Raw genomic sequence first — 20,357 nt, forward strand, 5'->3', positions numbered from 1 at the left:
TAATGGCTTCCCAAGATGCACGTGTCCTGATCCCTGGAAACTGTGAATATGTCCGGTAGTATCTGAGTGTACCTGATGTCATCACCATGGTCCTTAGAAAAGAGAAGCTGTGTGAAGACAGAAGCAGGGAGATTTGTGGACGCTGCTGGATTTGAATATGGTAGAAGCATCCAGAAGCCAAAGTTAGCAACACGAGATAATGAATAGAGCAGAGAAGGGAAGTGTCTCCTAGAGCCCTGGAGGTAGTGTGGCCCTGCCAATACCTTCATTGTGTCCCAGCCCAAACCTTTTCATATTTCTGTCCTCCAGAAGCATAAATAATAAAGTTCTATTATTTAAAGCCGGTAAGGTTGTGCTAGTTTATTATAGTGATAGGAAACTCATCCAGGGCAAGACAAGCAGACAGAAAGGAAAAGGACAGGTATGGGCCAGACAGGCGGGAGGGCAGGCAGGAGGTCAGGGGTCAGGTGGACATGCAGTGATGCAGGTGGGTAGGAGACAGGTGGACAAACAGGTAGTGAGCCTGGAGTCAGTGACAGAGACAAAGGCACACAGATGAGGGGACAGGAGGCAGGACAGCTGCAGGAGGAATGGCAGGTGGCAGATAAAAAGCAGGATGTGGGCAGACAGGCAGGGGACAGGAGCAGGGGTCAGGACAGCAAGACAGCAGGACGGCAGGTGGAGGCCCTCAGAGCCCATGCTGGTCCCCATAAGTGTTGGGGAGCTTCCTGAGATGCAGGTGGATCCCATTCTTGGACTTCAGCACAATATGTGCTGCGGGGATGGGGACCTTGGTGAGATCAGGCAGCAGCTCAAAGCGGAGCAGGGTCAGGGCCATGGCCACCTTCAGCTCGTTCATGGCAAATTGTTTCCCGATGCAGTTCCTGGGTGGGGCAGGGACAGTGAAAGGAGAAGCGGCATCAGGCCCCCTTCTGAGATGGGCAGGGACTGGCCCCGAGCTCCAGCCCAGAGCTGGGCGTTCAGACCCTCCTGCACGTGCCCAGCCCTGCCCCCTCTCCTCACAGGGTGCACTCTCCCCTGGCCTTTGACAAGCCTACCAGCTTCAGGGCTAGCTCCCAACTGCTACCTCTGCTCTGAGCAGGCAGGAAACCCTGCATTAGGAGAGGGCCAGTGCTCCAAGGCAGAGTCTAATCTCATGAATCCTTTAAGGAGTTAATCATCAGTTTGCTCACTCCTTCCACAGAGAGTTTCTGGTTCCCCAGTGAGGAGGCCAGTTCAGATCACTGGAGGGTGAGGGTGGACCACACTCTCGGGTGCTCACCACCTAGGGGGACATTCAGGGGCCCAGATCCTACCTGTCATCAGCTGTTGCCCCATCATTCTCCCACTCTGTGGTCCAGGCTCCTGCCTTGCCCTCACCCCCTCAGTGCGCCAGCACCTGTAGCCTTCTGATTCTACTCCAGAAATGTCCCTCCTTTCATCCTTCAGTCCTCCCTCCTGGCAGATTCGGGTCTCCCTGCTTCCCCTCCCTCCACACGGCCCAGCTCAGTCCCTGCCCCGCTCTTCTTCACAGGTGGGGCAGTGGCCCAACGCCCCCTGTCCCCCCCACCCCCCGCTGGCATCAAAGCCCTCTGCGGCTGGTTGTCTCACCCACCTCTTGCCCGTCCAGCCCCATTCCTAGCCCAGGTCATGTGGAGGTCATTGAGAGTGTCTTCCCTCCACCTCTGCCTACCACATCCCCTAAGCTAAGGCCGGTGACCAGCTGGCCTCACCCCTCTGCTGGCTGTACCTCTCCCTCCCCCAGTCTAAGGCAGCTCTAGTGCTTTATTCAAGGACAATCACAGTCCAGTGCCAGGACAGTGCCAGGAGCATGGAAAACTCAACGTGAGCGAGAGCAGGAATGAGGCATGTCTGCAGTGTAGGTACATGGTTTGTACAACTCATTTCTGTCCTTGACGTTCAGCTCCAAGAGGCAGGGACGATATGCTTTATCTGTGTTTCCCCATCATACTGCAGAGCATTTGACCCACAGTGATCGGCTTAATAGATACTTTTGTATTTAAATGAAGTTAATTAATTTTAAAAAGAGAATAGAGTGGAAAACACCGAGATGAAGTATTATTTTTGAGCTAGAAATTAAAGTACCTAATACTCTCCTGTCCTCTAGTGGCAGCAACATGATTTGCGCACTTTGCTCAGGAGAAAAGACTCATCCTGGGATGAACCAATGGTGGAAAACTATTTCCTAGAGGAACAATTTTCTCAAAGTCTGTTCTGTGAATTCACAGAATTATGCATTCAGAAAAACCGTATTTCTCCTAACTATTTACATCATTTTTAGCCATTTGTATTTCACAGGACGATTCCTGCAATCTTTTGAGTATTTTTGCAGCTGTCATTGGGAGTGTGCTTGCCCAGCTCAATGGCTCTTTCAAGCATGTTTTACATTTTACATACCAGGAACTTTTCAAAAGGTATGTGTTATATGCTTGATAGTGGGTTTTCTCTCAATGACAGTTTATCGTTCTCGTTTTTATGTTGTTGCCGCATTGTACCATGTAGACTATGGGACTATGGTATAGAGATCCCACTGCACATACGGAATTTAGACAAGTGGGAAGCTAGACATAAATATATGAACTTTATAATGCACTGAAAACTTCATTGATCAAGACAGCAAAATAGACCGGGCCCGGTGGCTCACGCCTGTAATCCTAGCACTCTGGGAGGCCGAGGCGGGAGGATTGCTCGAGGTCAGGAGTTTGAGACCAGCCTCAGCAAGAGCTATACCCTGTGTCTATTAAAAAATAGAAAAAACTTAGCCAGACAACTAAAAAAATAAAGAAAAAATAGCCGGGCATGGTGGCACATGCTTGTAGTCCCAGCTACTCGGGAGGCTGAGGCAGAAGGATCGCTTGAGCCCAGCAGTTTGAGGTTGCTGTGAGCTAGGCTGACGCCACGGCACTCTCGTCCAGGCAACAGAGCCAGACTCTGTCTCAAAAAAAAAAAAAAGAAAAAGAAAGAAAGAAAAAAGAAAAAAAAGACAGCAAAATATGTGAGACAACAAACAGGGGTGTAAAACTTTCCACAAAGGGCTACCTTGAATATTCACATACTGGGCTTGAATGGTAGGACTAGCAAGGCGTATGAATTCTAAACATATGGAAACATTTCAATGACTGCACTTTATGGCAGACTGATGAATTAAGTGGAAAGGTGATGTGGTGATATGAGAATGTCTGGGAAGAGAGAAATTGACTAATAACCTGATAATTGAGAAAAACAAACATATGAAGTTTAATTTACTGGAGAAAATCTAACTCTGAAAATTCATATTCCTAAAATGTGGAAAACACCAGAGCACACTGAAGTTGGGAGGGATTTTTGGCTGGCTGTGGAGCAAGAGCAAAGAAGAAAAGTCCCCATGATGTGTCCTGAAATGCCACCTTCCTTTAGTACACAGAGACAGCCACATCAGGCCTCCTTCCCACAGACACCAACGTTCAAGGAAGTAACTGAAGGTGCCACATATGAGCATAGGGCTGACGCACATCTGGTATGTGCCCAGAGACACCTCCTATCTCCCCAGCTCCATGACCTCACAGGATGCCTCACCTTGATCCTCCTGAGAAGGGCAGGAAAGCGTGGCTATGTGGAAGAGAACCTGGTGCAAACCGGGAAGGGTCGAACGTCTGCAGAGAGAGCACCAGGGCCAGGGCAGGTACCGGTCAAGCCCCTGCTTCCCACCCATAAGGGGACAGGACGTCCAGAGGTAGGAGCAGGTGATGGTGTTGGTCCTGAGGGGTCACCCCACCCTCTTCCCAGGACCCTCTTACCTCTGGGTTGGGCCACACCTTCGGGTTATGGTGAAGGCCATAAATAGAAAGTATGACTATGACACCTGTGGGGCAGGTGTGAGACAGAAGAGTGGTCAAGGTTACACCCACTGAGTGGGCACCTGGTCCGTCAGCCAACAAGGGGCACGGGCATGCACAAAATGCCAATGTGCCACAAATCACCACTTTGAGTGGGATGAGCCTGTCACTATGCAGGTGGCGTGGGCTTGCCTAGTCACGTAAGCGCAGATGGGGAGAGAAAACCCCGAATGCAGGAAGGAGAAGCACGAAAGAATTGGAGGCTGCTGTCTGTAATAAGTCCTGGCACAACTCACATTTACCAACGCACCCATGAGCCGTTGGGGAAGATACCTGAACTCACCCAGTGCTCACCGCCACCCTCCAAGGAACACAGTCTGTTACTCTCATTTTTTGGACAAGGTGCCTGAGTCTCAGAGAGGCTGATTGTCTTGCCTCAGATCGCACAGCTAGGATGTGGCAGAACTGGGAGCAGGCCCCACTGGGGATTGAGCTTGGTGGCCTCTGACCATGGTAGGGGTCTAAGACCTGGTCATCAGCTGCTCTCTGCCCTCAACCTTGGGGCTCCTCAGCGACTGGACCCCATCTGATCCAGGACCCTGGATTCCTGACCTCCCTCATTTGCCCTGAACTGACAGGAAAGGACCCTCAGCTCTCTCCGTCCCTGTCGAGTTCTCCCTGCAGCCCTGCACATCTCGGGGAATAGAATGTTAGGGCTGTCATCCCAGGGACATGCCCAAAGGCTAACATGTGTTTATTGAACTTTTGGTGGGTTCAAGATCGGTGCCAAGCATTTTACAGACTTAATCCTAACTACAAAGTAAGTTTCAGTTTAGCCGATGAGGAAAGGGAGACAGAGAGGTTCAGAAGTGCTGAAGTGCACGTGGATATCTGATTCTCCATGTGTGCCTGTGCAGGGTTTAGGTCAGTGAGTGTGGGGAAGCTCATACCTTTGGGCAAGGAGCGTCCATCAGGGAAGGTGACGGGTTTGCTGAGCTCTCTAGCAACGCCTGTCACCGGTGGATAGAGTCTCAGGGCCTCCTTGATGCACATGGTGGTGTAGGGCATCTGGTCTAGGTGGTCCCTGAAATGAAGCCCATCTCGAAGAGCAGGCAGGGCTGGCAGACCAGGGGCTCCCCCTGTACGGAGGGCAGGGCTCTCTCCTCACCTGACCGCTCACTCACCAGGTGATGGGGGCTCCATCCCCCAGGAGGCTCTGGATCTCCTCCCGGCACCTCTGCTGATGCTCGGGGTGTGTGGCCAGAGCATAGAGGATCCAGGAGATGCCGCTGGCTGTGGTGTCGTGGCCCTCGAACATGAACGTGTCCACTTCAGCACGGAGGTCCCTGTCTGACAAGCTGTTGCCATTCTCCATCTGGGGAGGCCACGGTGAGAGGGCACAGTTGGGTTTTGCTCTCTGCTTTGAGCAAAGCCTCAGGCTTTTCCTACACACACTCACGTTGAGCAAGAGGAGGATGTCCAGGAAGTCCAAGTGCTTCTTCCTCCTGACCTTCTCCAGCTCTCCGTCCACCTGCAGCTGAGCCTTCCTCCACTGGATCACTCGGTCTGTCCCGGAACAGCACTTACTGGCAGAGCCAAGAGCAAAGCACCCCCAGTAGCCCCAGCTGCCCCACTGCCCCAATCTGGGTACCAGGTAGAGCTCAAGATGGGTGTGGGAGTGGGTGTGTGGGTTGGGGTGGGAGCTCTCACCCCAGGTGATGCAGATCAGGCCTCCCATCCGAGGCACAGCCCATGGATCCCCTGCTTGAATGCTGCGGGATGGGGTCTCCTTCACCCATCACCCATGTGATGACACAGGGAGACCCTGCACAGCACCTTGCCCCATAACATTTCAGCTCCCTGCCCTAGCACCAGGGAGGTCCCCAGAGGCGGCTGCATGGGTGAGTCCCAGCTTCTTCAGGGACACCAGGGGCCTGGCTCTGCCTCAGGGCTCAGGGCCAGTGCCTGGGGCTGTGGCTGGTAGGGGCGGGGAGCCCAGAGGACCGAACCTGTGTGCTCATGGGCGAGCTGGCAGGCGCGCCGGTTCCAGCGGCCAGATGGGGTCAGGCTGTACATGGTGTCATTCTGGTAAAAGGCATTCAGAATACGGGAAGTGATCAGGTTGTTGAGGTCCTTCACGGCCTGGATGTATGACTGGGACTTCCTGAGGGAGAGAATGCAGAAGATACCAGGGTGGCAGGGACCCCCTCACCTGGAGGTGCAGTGGGATCTGGGTGGACAGGGCCTCAAACAATGGGGACAGGGAGCACTGAGGCAGAAGTCTCTTCTGTCCTACAGCCCCATGACCCTCAGGCCTTTAGAAGGTGGCGTGACAGCCTGAGTTGGCCCCTGAGAGAGATCAGGGAACTGGGCTGAGGCACGGTGTGCTCTGGTCTGGAATCAGAGCTGGGCCAGGGGCTGAGTGTTGGTTAGTGTGCAGGGGCCTCCACGGTGCCCCACCAGCCTCTCCGGGACATCCGCTCGAGTCGACAAGAACAAGGGTCATCACAGACCTGTCCAGCTGGAAGCTGCCCTGGTGGCTGAAGCCACACTTCATGATGATGTCCAGGGTCAGCAAGGAGACGTGTTGAAAGACCTCCAGAGGGGAGTCCTGGCTGGCGAGCTCCTCCCACTTGTCCTGTGGTGAAAGGGGGCACTGACTTCTCAATTCCCCCAGAAGCTCTCTGCCAATCAGGCTCAGCTTTCCCCTGAATCTGCAGATGTCTTTGTTGGGACCCCTCTCGTTAGAGAGCAGGGGCATTATAGCGAACGAGGACCGTGAAGCAAATGTTTCTCAAATGATGTCTATTTCACACAAACTTTTATTACAAAATTAAACGTATCTTCTCCTAAAGTCTGAATTACATTTTAACTTTGGGCAATCGGTTGTGACCTTTTGGTTCATGAAAAAAAAAATTTTCTGTTTGGGACAAAAACTAGTGTTCTGAGAGCAGAGCTAGACCTGAGGGACAGTGAGGACGCCAGCATTAGGGAGCAAATGTGTCAAGGCCACAGAAGCCTAAAGGACCACTATGGGTTCCTAATGCAGAGACATCAAAGACTTTAATTCCTTTTCATTAATCGACTGTTTGCTGGGCACAGTTGGTGAGAAATCAGAGGCCTGATGGGAGGTGATGGCTTGGCAGGCATGGCTCTGAGAACGTAGACCTCGTGTCCAGTGCACACCATGGTGGCTCCAATCCACGCAGAAGCCCTGAGCCCCAGGCCAGAGCCTTTCTGAGTGACACCCTGGCATGTCCGCCCTTCCCCTGAAGCTGCCATTGGCCCGGCCAGCCTGGGGCAGGTAGTGGTGCTGTCCAGCAGGACTGGTCACTCCTCCAGTCCGCTGTGCTGAAATGTGAACGTGGGAAGAGAGGGGCTTGTATGCACTGGGACCCTCTTTTCCTCAGACCATGAGCAAAGTGTGGACCCGGCTGAATGCCTGGGTGCTCTCCCACGCCATCCACTTAGGGGAACCCTACTCTCACAGGAACAGCCTGAGAGTACTGCTCGGTGCGGCTGTGTCGGGGCTGTCTGCAGGCACAGGTGCTGGAGTGCAATTGGTGGGAGTGTGTGCCGTGAGCGGGTGTGTGGAGGGCAGGGAGAGACGGGCTCACCAGCATCACTCGGACAGAGTCTGCCATGAGCCCCACGTAGGGCTTCAGAATGTCATAGTGGAAGGCCGGGGTCAGCAGCCGCCGGTGCTGGAACCACTTCTGCCCGTTCAACAGGAGCAAACCGTACCCTGGACCAGAGACAGGTGTGTACACATGTGCAGGAGGGACCAGAGGGACAGCGGGGGACAATTTGGGAGGGACAGAAGGTGGATCCTGGGTGCAGAAACCCAGAAGAAAGTCCCATTATGGGCAAAGGCAGGAAAGGCACAGTGCATTTCAGGAATGTGAGTTTTCCAATTTGGTTGGTGTATTGATGCTATTAGGGCAGCGAGCAGACGAAGGTGGAAAAGTGTTTGGGGCAGATATTAACTGAACGTCAGGCGAGAATGGAGAGGCCTGAGAGGTAAAGTGGAAGAAGGTGAGATCAGGAGAGCTGACCCCAGGATTAGGAAGGGGTGTGGTCTTGTTAGAGGAAGAGAAGTGAGGCTTGATTAGGGATGGAGTCATGAGAGTGGTGGCCTGTCCCCTGTTGTTCTCTGCGAGCCAAAGAGATAGCTCTTGGCAAACCTTCTGGCACATGGACAGCAGCCCTGTTTAGGCACACTTACCAATCCAGGGAGCCAGGAATCTGTAGGAACTATCAGCCTTTGGATCTGAAAGATGAGGCAGGACATTAGCAGTAAACTGGAGGACCAAACAAAGGAGGCTGTGGTTGCCAACAGTTCTGGATGTGGGTCAGTGGCAGTATGTCCCATATCACCACCCACTTGCCTCCCATCTCTTCCTGTGTCTCTGCTGAAAGTCAGCGTGGGCCTGGGAAGGCAGACTCAGGGAGCCAGCAGCAGGGCACGCACAGAACTGGGATGGTGAGTGGGCCACAGCCACAGGCCACGTCCCCCATGCCGAAGAGTAAGACAGAGCCTTGGGTGTTTCTACACAGGTGGGGGCTTAGCCTCCCCAAACCAGGACAGGAGATAATCAGAACTTCCAAATCCAAGTCAGTGTCCACATGAAATTTATGCTTCAGATTAGGTCAGTTTACATAACAGATCACCTCAATTTGCTTAGAAGAGCAAGAAAGAAAAGAATAGGAAATTCAGCCATTTTGAACATTCAATGCTCAGTAAATATTTTTTGCCATAGGCTGGATTATGGGCTTGGTGGATGGTTGGTAGAAGGTTCAGATATTGATGTTTGAACTCCCATTTTCTTCTGCAGTTTTACAAGCCCAGGGGCATATACTCAAGAGGCAGGAGCTGCTCCACCTGCAATGCAGGTTTCAATCTCACCTGATCTCCCTAGAATCACCTTCATGTAGTCAGGATCATAGAGGCGGAGACGCGCGTGGCTGCCCCACAGCCAGTGAGGACAGGCACTTGGGAATTTCTCTACCCATTTCAGAATCCTCTGCAGTTCCTGGTCCTTTGGGAACTGTCAATAAAGAAGGAAAAATCAATGAAAACTTTTGTCCTAGTCTTTGCAGGGGACAGAAGGACAGGACAACCATAAGGACATAGTTCTCGATCTATCAGTAGAGATTAGGAATTTGAAACCATTTCTGATGACCTGGGCTCTTATCCAGATTCTTGCTATCTCCCCAGGCCTTGACCTAAGCCAAATTCTGTTTCCCTACTGGGCAGAGCTGTGGTTCTCACTCAACACTGCCCACAGAAACTTAAGCCAGGCATCGTCTCCACATTGTACGAAACCTTCGGAAGTATGACATTTTCCATGGACAATTTACACAACAACTTTCATCACCCAGTAAACAGATTTGTAAAATGATTCATTCAGAGAATAAAATAGATACATTTAAAATTTTTAATTATTCATTAATTTTATATTACCATACGGTTGTTATATTTTCAATATTATCCCTGCATATATGTAAGTATCTGTTAAGATAAAATAGTGTTTGAGATGCTTATGAGTATGTGAAAAAAAGATTAAATACAAAATTGTGTATAACAGTATTCTACATGCTGAATGTGTATGGGTTAATAGAACCAAGTCTGGATAAACACATATCAAATTGGTGTTGGTCTTTAATTTTGAGATTTAGGTTTTTCATTCTCATTTTCACTCATCAATGAAGAGAAAGTTTTGTGAGGTCCCTGCTTCCTGGAGTTGTTTTTCAAAAGTCTTCGGTGTGGATCACAAAGCCCTCTGCCTTCCGGTGTCTCTATTCTTGCCGCTGCCATGCTGGCAAGTCTACCATGACCCAGTGCTGCTGCTGCCCCTCACAGCAGCTAACCCCCTCGCTCTCCCAGGCCTTTGCACTTGCTCTTCCTCTGCCTGGAACGCCCTTCCACTTTGCCACAGAGCAACCGCCTGCCCTCAACTTCCAAGACTCAGCTTTGTTTTGTCTTGTCTGGAATCCTCATAGACATTTGGTCCTAGAGCTGTTCCATTTAGTTGACTCTTCTGTATCCTAACTGCTTCTACGTTACTCCCAGCAACTGTCTACTATGGAGGTATAGAAGCTCTGCCCACATCCTTCTGACAACAATGTTCACCAGCTCTGAGGCAACATGCCCTGCTATGGGACAGGTTCCTTCATTCAGCACATGCTTACTGAACACATACTACATGCCAAGCACTGGTTCAGCCACTGGATACAACTATGGATCCGCACCTGTTTGCAGTGTTCAGTCTAGCTGGGGAGACAGAAAGATTAGAGGCTGTACGGTGGAAGACAATTAATGTTGGGGTGGAAGGAAGCCCAAGCACCATGGGAAGCTTTGGAGAGGGGCCCTGGCTCAGAACAGAATGTTAGAAAGCTCTTGATCATTCACTTGCTCATTCGTTGATTGAGTCATCATTTATTAAGGGGCTATTGGGTTACAAAGATGAATCAGAGATGGTCTCTCCCAGAAGGAGCCCACAGTTATGACACTGCAGAAAAATAACTGAATCAGGTTAACACCGTTCTTCCCCCTTGAGGACAGACCAAAGGAAAAAGAATTGCCCCCTCTACTTCTGGGATACCCAGGAGGGCTTCTTGGAGGAGGTGGCTTGGCGATGGGCCTTGGCCAATGGACATATGTAGAACAAGGTCATTCCAGGGAGATGGCACAGTGTGAGCAGAGGCCCAGAGGTTGGAATGCACAAGCAAGTAGGGAGGACAATTATCTGACTTTATCTGATCTGATGAAGTCAGATCATCTGATAAAGTCATGATCTATCTGATAATCCGACTTAGAGTAAAGAAGGAGATTGGGAAAGAAGGAGGGAGAGAGGATTGGGACCAGTCCATGTAGGGCTTGGATGTTTCCAGTTCCCCACTTTGGCTCCAGTCTGCTGATGATCACGTTGCCTTCCTTGCTGAGAAACAACAGGCTTCAGCTCCCTGCAACCCATATCTCCTCTTGAGCGCACTCAATCCACAGCCCTTGGTGAGCCCTTTCCCTGTGGCCCCTTACCTTGCTTGGTGCCTCCACCCCTGGTGCTGGCAGTGCAGGGGGTGGGCACTGCCCCTCCCCAGCCATCCAGATGCTCCTTTCCCTCCTTCCTCTGTCTCTCTACACACCTGGGCTGACCATCCCATTGTGCCAGGCTCTTGCTGGGTGCAGGGTCCTCCTGGGGCACAGGGAGGGGATGCTCGGCTCTAAGTAGTTCACAGTCCAGGTGTGTGGGAGGAGAGCCGGGAGGTCAACAGACACTGTCCGATGGTGCAACTCAGACATCAGCACCCCTCAGCTGGAGGAAATTGTGCAGGCTGACCCTCTCAGGTGTGCCCATGACTGTCAGGGTTTCAGCCCCCAAATCACCTGTGCTGGATCTTCCCTCAGTCTCAGGCAAACAGAGCCAGTTGGTCCCCTACGCCTGACATCACCCACCCTCCCCTGCAGAGTGAGCTGTCTCCCTGCAGCCTGACCCCTTCTGAGATTCATGCCTACAGTCTCTACAGACCACGAACCCACAGGGCAGGGATTCCATCAGACTGATGTTCCCAGGCAGACTCGGTGCCAGGCAGAGAGGATGGCATTGAGTGACCAGGGCAGGGAAGCATCTAGAAGCCTTGTTCTTTGACACCAGCTAAGGCTGCTGGGGGTGCTCAGCCTGGAGAGGGGGAGACCAAGGAAATACTAACGATTTCCCTTGCAAGGGAGTGAGCTCCCCGTGGCTGGGATGAGCCGAGACTGGAGGGTAGGCAGGGTGTTTCTCGGAGGCCCCATGCTCATCACTCAGTAAGACTTTGCCTTCTGGTCTGGAAGTCCTGGCCTCAAGTGATCCCCCCACCTCGGCCTCCCAAAGTGCTAGGATTACAGGCATGAGCCACTGTGCCTAGCATAAGCCTTTGCCCTCTGGACTTGCTGACCAGGCTCTGAGCACCCCGACCCTCCCTACCCTCCCACTCCCCTGTCCAGCTCCTTCTTACCTCCCGGCTGTGCCCAAAGAGCCAGTGGGAGGGAGGGCATGGGAACTGCTGGAGGGCTCTGAGCAGCCACTGCCTGCGCAGGTAGAGCTGGGCTGCCTTGAGCAGCAGCAGAAGCAGGCTGAGCAGGGAGGCCACTTGGAGGAGCCCGGAGATGTCTCCTGGGAGTCTGCTGGAGCCCAGCACAGAGACACTCATGGTTCAGTGCCTGCAGGACCACTGACTGCCTCTGCCTGTCTCTGACTGCCACTGCCTGCCCCTGCCAAGTCCTGGGAGGGATGCCCCACCCACCTGTGGGGAGGGTGAAGGTTGAGGACAGAGCTTAGATCTGAGTGTTCTGAGTTGATTAACTTGTGGATGATCCAGCTGGCGAAGCAGGGAGAGCAAAGCTTCATCAGCTGACAGTGGTAATGGCCACACAGCACCCACATTGTCCCTTCCATATTACTCACAAATATTTAATGAGCACCTACTCTGTGTCAGCCAGTATGCTGGGTGGGGGGCATGGCTGGGAGGAAAACAGACATGAGATCTGACTTCAAATAATTCGCATTTTTCTTTACTACATTGCAATAATGTTCATTCAGTAGCACTTTTTTTGTACATGATCAAATTAAATTCTCAATGTGATATGCACATTCAAAGCCTAATATTAACGAAGTCTTTGAATCATGACTTTTATGTGTTACTCCAATACTAATTTTGTTTACCATGACAACCTCTTTCAACTATATATTGGGTGAGAAGAAGTGGGAGCTATGTCCTTTCTATTGACTGGATGATGATAAGGACAAAGAGATGCGAACACAGCCCTTCACACAATTTTATGTCATTGCGTTGAAGAGATTGGCTTTATATTATCATTAGCATGATTCCTTCTCCATTGAAATACATGACAATTTCAACAAATTTCTATACTTAATCTTCATTATGATCTTTTCCCATTACTAGGTCTACTTTTGGCTGTAGCCAGAAAAATCTGGTCCGTTTGGACCATACTCCTGTCTTCTGTTGCCCATAGACGGTCCTGTGGCAAGTTCAGTCCTGCTTCAGCCAAGTCCTACAGTTGTAGCAGGAGCATTTTTTTTTTTTTTTTTTTTTTTTGTTGAGACAGAGTCTCACTTTGTTGCCCAGGCTAGAGTGAGTGCCATGGCGTCAGCTTAGCTCACAGCAACCTCAGACTCCTCGGCTTAAGCGATCCTACTGCCTCAGCCTCCCGAGTAGCTGGGACTACAGGCATGCACCACTATGCCCGGCTAATTTTTTCTATATAGATTTTTAGTTGTCCATATAATGTCTTTCTATTTTTAGTAGAGACGGGATCTCACTCTTGCTCAGGCTGGTCTCGAACTCCTGACCTCGAGCGATCCACCCTCCTCGGCCTCCCAGAGTGCTAGGATTACAGGCGTGAGCCACCGCGCCCGGCCAAGCAGGAGCATTTTTACTAATTCTCTTTCATCCTATAATAGAAAAATAATTTCACAATTAAAACTTTTACACTCTGTTTAGGAGCCCTTACTGTATTGTTTAGTGCAATCTGTGCTTTAACACAAAATGATATTTAAATAATTATTGCTGTGTCCGTCTGAAATCAACTAGCCTTACTAAAAGTAACCATTGAAGATGGCGGACCAAAGACCACCAGTCAGAGTGTCTCTAAGAAGGAGAAATTTTAGATGAAAGAGAAAAAACAAACAGACAAACATAGAGCAGATGAAGGTCAGAAGGAAGGGTGCCTGCACCTGCAGGAGACTCCACGGGAAGAGGTTGCAGAGCAGAACTGGAAGGAGAAAGGCACCGATGGGGATTAAGCCAGCGAGGCTCGGAGACCGGCAAGAAGGGTAGGTGGGTTGGCTGACATCCCCCTCCCTCGCATCTCAGGCTGTTGGTGGGCTCCCGCCCGAGCTGCTGGAGAGACCTTCTGCCAAAGCAAGCCCGGAGACTGCTGCCACCAGTGAGTGGAGAGCTTCTTGCAAACAGGGCATCTGGTTCTCCCCTTCCCCCCGGGGTGCCTCCCGCCCCATGGACCCAAGCTGGTCAGCAGGCCCCATATTGCTTCTCTACCCACCGGGTTCCTTTCTGCTCCCCAGGGGACCTCAACCACACAGGTCCCATCTTGCTCATCCCCACACAGACATTTCCCAACTCCAGGACAGACTGCAGGAGCCACAGGGATCCAGTGGGTCCTGGGTGATCTGCGTGACTCCAGAGCCCCATGATTTTGGGCGCACTGCCTCCCAGAGAGGGGGTTGGAGACAACCAGAGGTTGGACTTTCCCTTCACCTAGACTCTTGGCTGAGAGAGACAATTGACCCACTGCATCACCACATGGAGGCTTCCACAGCGAACGGGGCTCAGACTTTTCCTTTTGAGGTCCTGCAACAGACTGAGGGGTGCTCAGACTGTGAGCTCCCTCCCTGCTGGCCCTCTCTGGTGCTGCTTGCCTGCTGACTCTAGCAAAGCGGCACACACCCTGAGGTGGAAGGACACTCTCTCTCGGGCACCCAGTGAGAGACACTTGAGACCAGTGTCCTTCTCCCTAGCATGGTCAGGGTTTGATCCCCAAGGCCTGGGGGACAGACCGGCAGGTCAGATTCTATATACCCAGGTCTTGATCACATCCCCCAGGGACACAGAGGGGATATTTGTGAATTAGTCTCTCAAGGTGTGGGTGCCTTCAGGGGCAGATCAGAGTGGGTCCCCTGTATTTTTTACCAGAGAGCCAAGATGTCTCTGTTTTTGCTAAAGTAATAGCCTTATCATAAAATTTAGAAGTTTTCCCTAAGAAGATTTTGTTACTCATTGTTCACCTAGATAGAGTTAGTTAAAGGATCTGTTGTAGCCTTTTAGAAGACTTTGACCCTAAACCAAACTGCCTGTTATTACCTAAATCCCGTTGCCGTTAGCAACGGGAGCCTGTATCTGCCCTATAAAGTACCTGTGTAAAATTTCAGTTCTTACATTCTCCACAGGAGAGATTGTAATCTTCTAGACACCGTCCTTGTCTATCTTCATAAAACTTTACTTTATAAACTATATCTTTGGCTCTGTGTATTATTTTTTTATTTCTGTTTCCTACTATTTTTTCATCCTTTGCGACGACCACTGCCTGAGAGACCCGAATGCAAACACCCTTTGCGGGGAGCGTAGCTAACTCCCCGCAAATCCCTATTCAACAATTGGTGCTGGTAAACTTGGATAGCCACATGCAGGAGACTAAAACATGATCCACACCTCTTACCTCTCACAAAAATCAACTCACAATGGATAACAGATTTAAACCTAAAGCATGAAATCATAAGTATTCTAGAAGAAAACATTGGAAAAACTCTTATAGACATAGGCCTAGGTAAGGAATTTATGAAGAAGACCCCAAAAGCAATCACAGCAGTGACAAAAATAAATAAATGGGACCTGATCCAAAAGCTTCTGTACAGCCAAAGAAACTATCACTAGAGTGAATACACAACCTACTGAATGAGAGAAAATATTTGCATGCTATACATCTGATAAAGGGCTGATAACTAGAATCTATATAGAACTCAGGAAAATTAGGAAGAAAAAAATCAAGCAACCCCATTAAAATGTGGGCAAAGTACATGAACAGAATCTTTTCAAAAGAAGATAGACTAATGGTCAACAAACATATGAGAAAGATTCTCAACATCTCTAATCATCAGGGAAATGCAAATCAAAACCACAATGAGCTATCACTTAACTCCAGTGAGAATGGCCTTTATCAAAAAGTCCCAAAACAACAAATGTTGGCATGGATGCTGAGAGATAGGAACACTCATACACTGCTGGTGGGACTGCAAACTAGTACAACCTCTATGGAAAGTAATATGGAGATACCTCAAAGAACTAAAAGTTTTACTAAAAGAACTACCATTTAATCCAGGAATCCCACTACTGGGCATCTACCCTAGGGGAAAAAAGGCATATAAAAAAGACATCTGCATGCAAATGTTTATAGCAGCACAATTCACAATTGCAATGATGTAGAAACAACCCAAGTACCCATCAATACATGAATGGATTCATGAAATGTGATATATGTACACTCAGCCACAAAAAACAACGGTGAACTAGCACCTCTTATAATATTCTGGATGGAGCTGGAGCCCATTCTACTAAGTGAAGTATCACAAGAATAGAAAAATAAGCACCACATGTACTCACCATCAATTTGGTACTAATCGATCAACACTTATGTGCACATATGGAAGTAACATTCATCGGGTGTCAGGCAGGTGGGGGGGGCAATGATGGGTATATTCACACCTAATGGGTGAGGTTTTCACTGTCTGGGGGGTGGGCACACATGTACCTCTGACTTGGGCAGTGCAAAGGCGATATGTGTAACCTAAACATTTGTACCCCTGTCATATTCCGAAATAAAAAAATATATTAAAAAAAATAAAAGTAACTATTGGCATGAATCAACCCTACCTGGCATTTTTACATATCTCTACATGAGCATTCTTTAAAACTTTATTATTCTTAGGCTCTAGATTCATTATTTATAATTTAAGTGATGAATAAGATCTTTAAAAAAATAGAACTATGTAAAGCTCTGTCTTTTACTACATCTTCATTAAATATTGGAAGCCTTGCAGTCACAGACATATCATCCCTAACCAGCTTCTATAAGGCCAATCTGTCAAAAGCACCTTATATTAAATTGATGAAGTCATCTTAATCTACATAATAAACGCTAACTTTACCCCAAAATTGGCCTTGTTAAGGTGGCAGAGCCTAGTAATTGTGTAAAACTTAGACATTTATAATCAAAAGTGTAACTCCTCTTCATAACAATGTATTAATTATTAATCAACTATTATTAGTTATTCCTGTTTAGTTAGCCATATCATTTTTAATATTCATTTTACAAAAATTGTAAGACATGTACAACCTCAAAAAGGTTGGAAGTTCCCGTATGGACTTTGCCAGGACTGTAAAATTGTTTATTCAAGAATCACTATAAACATTACCTTCCTCTATATTAACATGTATCATTGCATCAATTCAATCTCTTACCTTAACATTAACAACTGAATTCTCTTGCCTAATGCCATATTCATTAATTAATATGAACTTAGGGACATTATTTATTCTACCAGTATCAAGCCTAGCTGTATACCTCATGCTAAGATCAGGATGAACTTCAAACTTAAAATACACCTTCTTTAATTGGCATATTAAGAGCAGCAGCACAATTTCATATGAAGTAAGTTTAGCACTTTATTAACACTTACATTAATAAGGGAGTCATTTACACTATCTACCCATATAATTACCCAAGAATATTTGTGATTAATTTTTCCATCATGCCCACTTACCATAATAGGATTTATTTTAACTTTTGAATAAACTATTTGAGTGTTCCATTCAATATCACTGCAGGAGAATCATAACTTGTATCAGGCTTTAGTGCTAAATATGTAGCAATTTGCCTATTCTTCTTAGCTGAATATGCTAATATTATTATGATAACTACTCCTACAATGATTTTATTTTTAGGAGAATTTTGTAACCCATGTATTCCAGAAAAGTAATTTTATTATTAAGACTTTACTGCTAACAATGTTATTTATGTGAGTACAAGCATTACACCCACTATTTCATTATGGCCCACCCATACATTTCCTATGAAAGAATTTACTACCACTAGCCTTAGGCCTATGTATGTGACATGTTTCATTCTCCATTATACTATCACTTACCCCTCCACAACCACAGAAGTGTGATTCTAGTTTTAAGCTCATGTTATGTAGATGAGACTTTGCACCTGAATTGATGCTGTAATAGGTTGACGCTTTTGGAATGTTAGGATGGGACATACACATTTTGCATGGGGGATGGACATCCTTTGAAGACCAGTGGGAAGACAATAGTAGGCTGAATAATGACCTCAACAAAGTAAAATATCAAGTTCTTATCTTTAGGACCTGTAAATGCTATATTATTTGGGAAAAGAGTCTTTGCAGATGGGATGAAGTTAAGGATCAAGGTGAGGAGATTATCCTGGATTATCAAGGTAGGCCCTAAATGTAGAGGGAGATTTAACACAGAGAGAAGGCCACACAAAGGTGGAACAGAGAAGGATTTGAAGATGTTGGCCTTGAAGGTTGGACTGGTGCAGCCATAAGCTAAGTAATGCTCTGCAGCCACCAGATCTGGGAGAGGCAGGGAATGGATTCTCCCCAAGAGCCTCTGGAGGGAGCGTGGCCTTGCTGACACTTTGGTGTCGGCCCAGCATACTGATTTTGGACTTCTGGCCTCCAGATCTATGAGATAATAAATTTCTGGGTGTTTTTTCTTTTTTCTTTTCTTTTCTTTTTTTTCAGAGATGGGGTCTTTCTATGTTGCCCAGTCTGGTCTCAACATCCTGGGCTCAAGTGATTCTCCCACCTCAGCCTGCCAGGTAGCTGAGATTACAGTCAGAAGCCACTGTACCTGACTCAAGTCATTTTAAATCATCGCATCTGTGGTAATTAGTTACAGCAACCATGGGAACTTGGTAGTAGAGGTGAGAAATGCTATAACAAATACCTAACAAGGTAGAAGCGGCTTTGGAATTGAATAATAAGTAAAGGTTGGGAGAATTTTGTAGTGCAGGGTAGAAAAAGCCCAGATGGCCTTAAACATATTAATATAATACTATTGGTAGAAATACGGACATTAAAATGCTTCTGATGAGGGCTCAGAAGGAAGCGAGGAGCATGGATGGAAAAGCTCATATTGGTTTGGAGAACACTTCTATTACCATAACAGAGTGTTAGTAGAAATTTGAACGTTAAAGGTGCTTCTGAGGAGAGCTCAGAAAGAAATGAGAAACATGTTATTGGAAACGGAGGAAAAACAAACTTCGTTATGTAGTGGCAGGAAACTTAATTGAATGATATCCTACAGCTGTGTGGGAAGCAGGGCTTGTAAGCAATGACCTTAGAGATCTAGCTGAGATTAATTTTTTTTTATTTCAGCATATTATGGGGGTACAAAAGTTTAGGTTACATATATTGCCCTTGCCCCCACTCCACCCGGAATCAGAGCTTCAACGTGTCCATCCCCTAGATGGTGCGCATCGTACTCATTATGTACGTATACACACATCCCCTCCCCCCGCCCCCCACTTCATCCCGACACCCTATTAATGTTATTCCTACATGTGCTCTTAGGTGATGATCAGTGAAACCAATTTGATGGTGAGTACATGTGGTGCTTATTTTTCCATTCTTGGGATACTTCCCTTAGTAGAATAGGTTCCAGCTCTATCCAGAAAATACAAGAGAAGCTACAGCACCATTATTTCTCACAGCTGAGTAGTACTCCGTGGTATACATATACCACATTTTATTAATCCACTCATGTATTGATGGGCGCTTGGGTTGTTTCCACATCTTTGCAATTGTGAATTGTGCTGCTATAAACATTCAAGTGCAGATGTCTTTATTATAAAATGTATTTTGTTCTTTTGGCTAGATGCCCAATAATGGGATTGCTGGATCAAATGGTAGGTCTACTTGTATCTGTTTAAGGTATCTCCACTTTGTTTTCCACAGAGGTTGCACTAGTTTGCAGTTCCACCAGCAGTGTATGAGTGTTCCTGTCTCTCCGCATCCACGCCAACATTTATTGTTTTGGGACTTTTTGATAAAGGCCATTCTCACTGGAGTTAAGTGATATCTCATTGTGGTTTTGGTTTGCATTTCCCTAATGATTAGAGATGTTGAGCATTTTTTCATGTTTCTTGGCCATTCTTCTGTCTTCTTTTGAAAAATTTCTATTTGTGTCCTTTGCCCACTTTTTTATAGGGTTGTTTGATTTTTTCTTGCTGATTTTCCTGAGTTCTAAATAGATTCTAGTTATCAGCCATTTATCGGATGTGTAGCATGCGAAAATTTTTTCCCATTCTGTAGGTTGTCTGTTTGCTCTTGTGACAGTTTCTTTGGCTGTGCAGAAGCTTTTTAATTTAATCAGGTCTCATTTATTTATTTTTGTTGTTGCTGTGATTGCCTTTGGGGTCTTCTTCATAAATCCTTTGCCTAGGCCAATGTCTGTAAGAGTTTTTCCCACATTTTCTTCTAGAATTCTAATAGTTTTACACCTTAGGTTTAAGTCTGTTATCCACCGTGATTTGATTTTTGTGAGAGGGAAAAGGTGTGGGTCCTGTTTCGGTCTTCTACATGTGGCTATCCAGTTTTCCCAGCACTGTTTATTGAATAAGGATTCTTTTCCCCAGTGTATGTTTTTGACTGCTTTGTCAAAGATGAGATGGCTATATGAGGATGGTTTTATATCTGGATTCTCAGTTCTGTTCCACTGGTCTGTGTTCCTGTTCTTGTGCCAATACCAAGCTGATTTAATAACCAGAGCCTGGTAGTATAATTGGAAGTCTGGTAAATTAATACCTCCCATTTTGTTCTTATTGCCTAAAATTGCTTTTGCTAAATGGGGTCTTCTCTGGTTCCATACAAAGCGTAAAGTTTTTTTTTCTATATCTGTGAAAAATGATGTTGGTAA

At 47.5% G+C, this 20,357-nt stretch overlaps 1 protein-coding gene across 5 annotated transcripts; it reads right to left on the reverse strand.

The window, feature by feature from the left end:
* Positions 1-464: 464 nt before the first annotated feature.
* Positions 465-12,083, reverse strand: LOC138390631 (cytochrome P450 4A11-like). Of its 5 annotated transcripts, none has more exons than XM_069479942.1 (12): positions 11,835-12,081; positions 8,743-8,884; positions 8,062-8,106; positions 7,454-7,581; positions 6,350-6,474; positions 5,846-5,904; positions 5,296-5,402; positions 5,021-5,211; positions 4,787-4,920; positions 3,798-3,862; positions 3,577-3,653; positions 465-884 (listed from the first exon to the last, which is right to left on the reverse strand). In XM_069479942.1, the coding sequence occupies exons 1-12, from the start codon at positions 12,027-12,029 to the stop codon at positions 689-691; spliced, it is 1,464 nt and encodes a 487-aa protein (XP_069336043.1). In that variant the 5' UTR covers positions 12,030-12,081; the 3' UTR covers positions 465-688. The 5 variants fall into 5 exon arrangements, with proteins under 5 accessions (XP_069336043.1, XP_069336041.1, XP_069336040.1 ...); XM_069479940.1 differs by having other exon boundaries at positions 5,846-5,996; positions 6,346-6,474; XM_069479939.1 differs by having other exon boundaries at positions 5,846-6,000; positions 6,350-6,492.
* Between the last annotated feature and the right edge of the window lie 8,274 nt (positions 12,084-20,357).

Source organism: Eulemur rufifrons, chromosome 8 (assembly GCF_041146395.1).
Source record: "Eulemur rufifrons isolate Redbay chromosome 8, OSU_ERuf_1, whole genome shotgun sequence".
Classification (NCBI taxonomy): domain Eukaryota; kingdom Metazoa; phylum Chordata; class Mammalia; order Primates; family Lemuridae; genus Eulemur; species Eulemur rufifrons.

Excerpts from the sequence above, each read along its gene's own strand:
- LOC138390631 (XM_069479939.1), bottom strand. The coding sequence starts at position 12,029 with ATGAGTGTCTCTGTGCTGGGCTCCAGCAGACTCCCAGGAGACATCTCC. Across the intron at positions 6,493-7,453 it reads ACTCTGTCCGAGTGATGCTG|TGCCCCCTTTCACCACAGGA; the intron begins GTGAGCCCGTCT and ends TTGAGAAGTCAG. Across the intron at positions 3,654-3,797 it reads AGGTGTGGCCCAACCCAGAG|ACGTTCGACCCTTCCCGGTT; the intron begins GTAAGAGGGTCC and ends CTCTCTCTGCAG.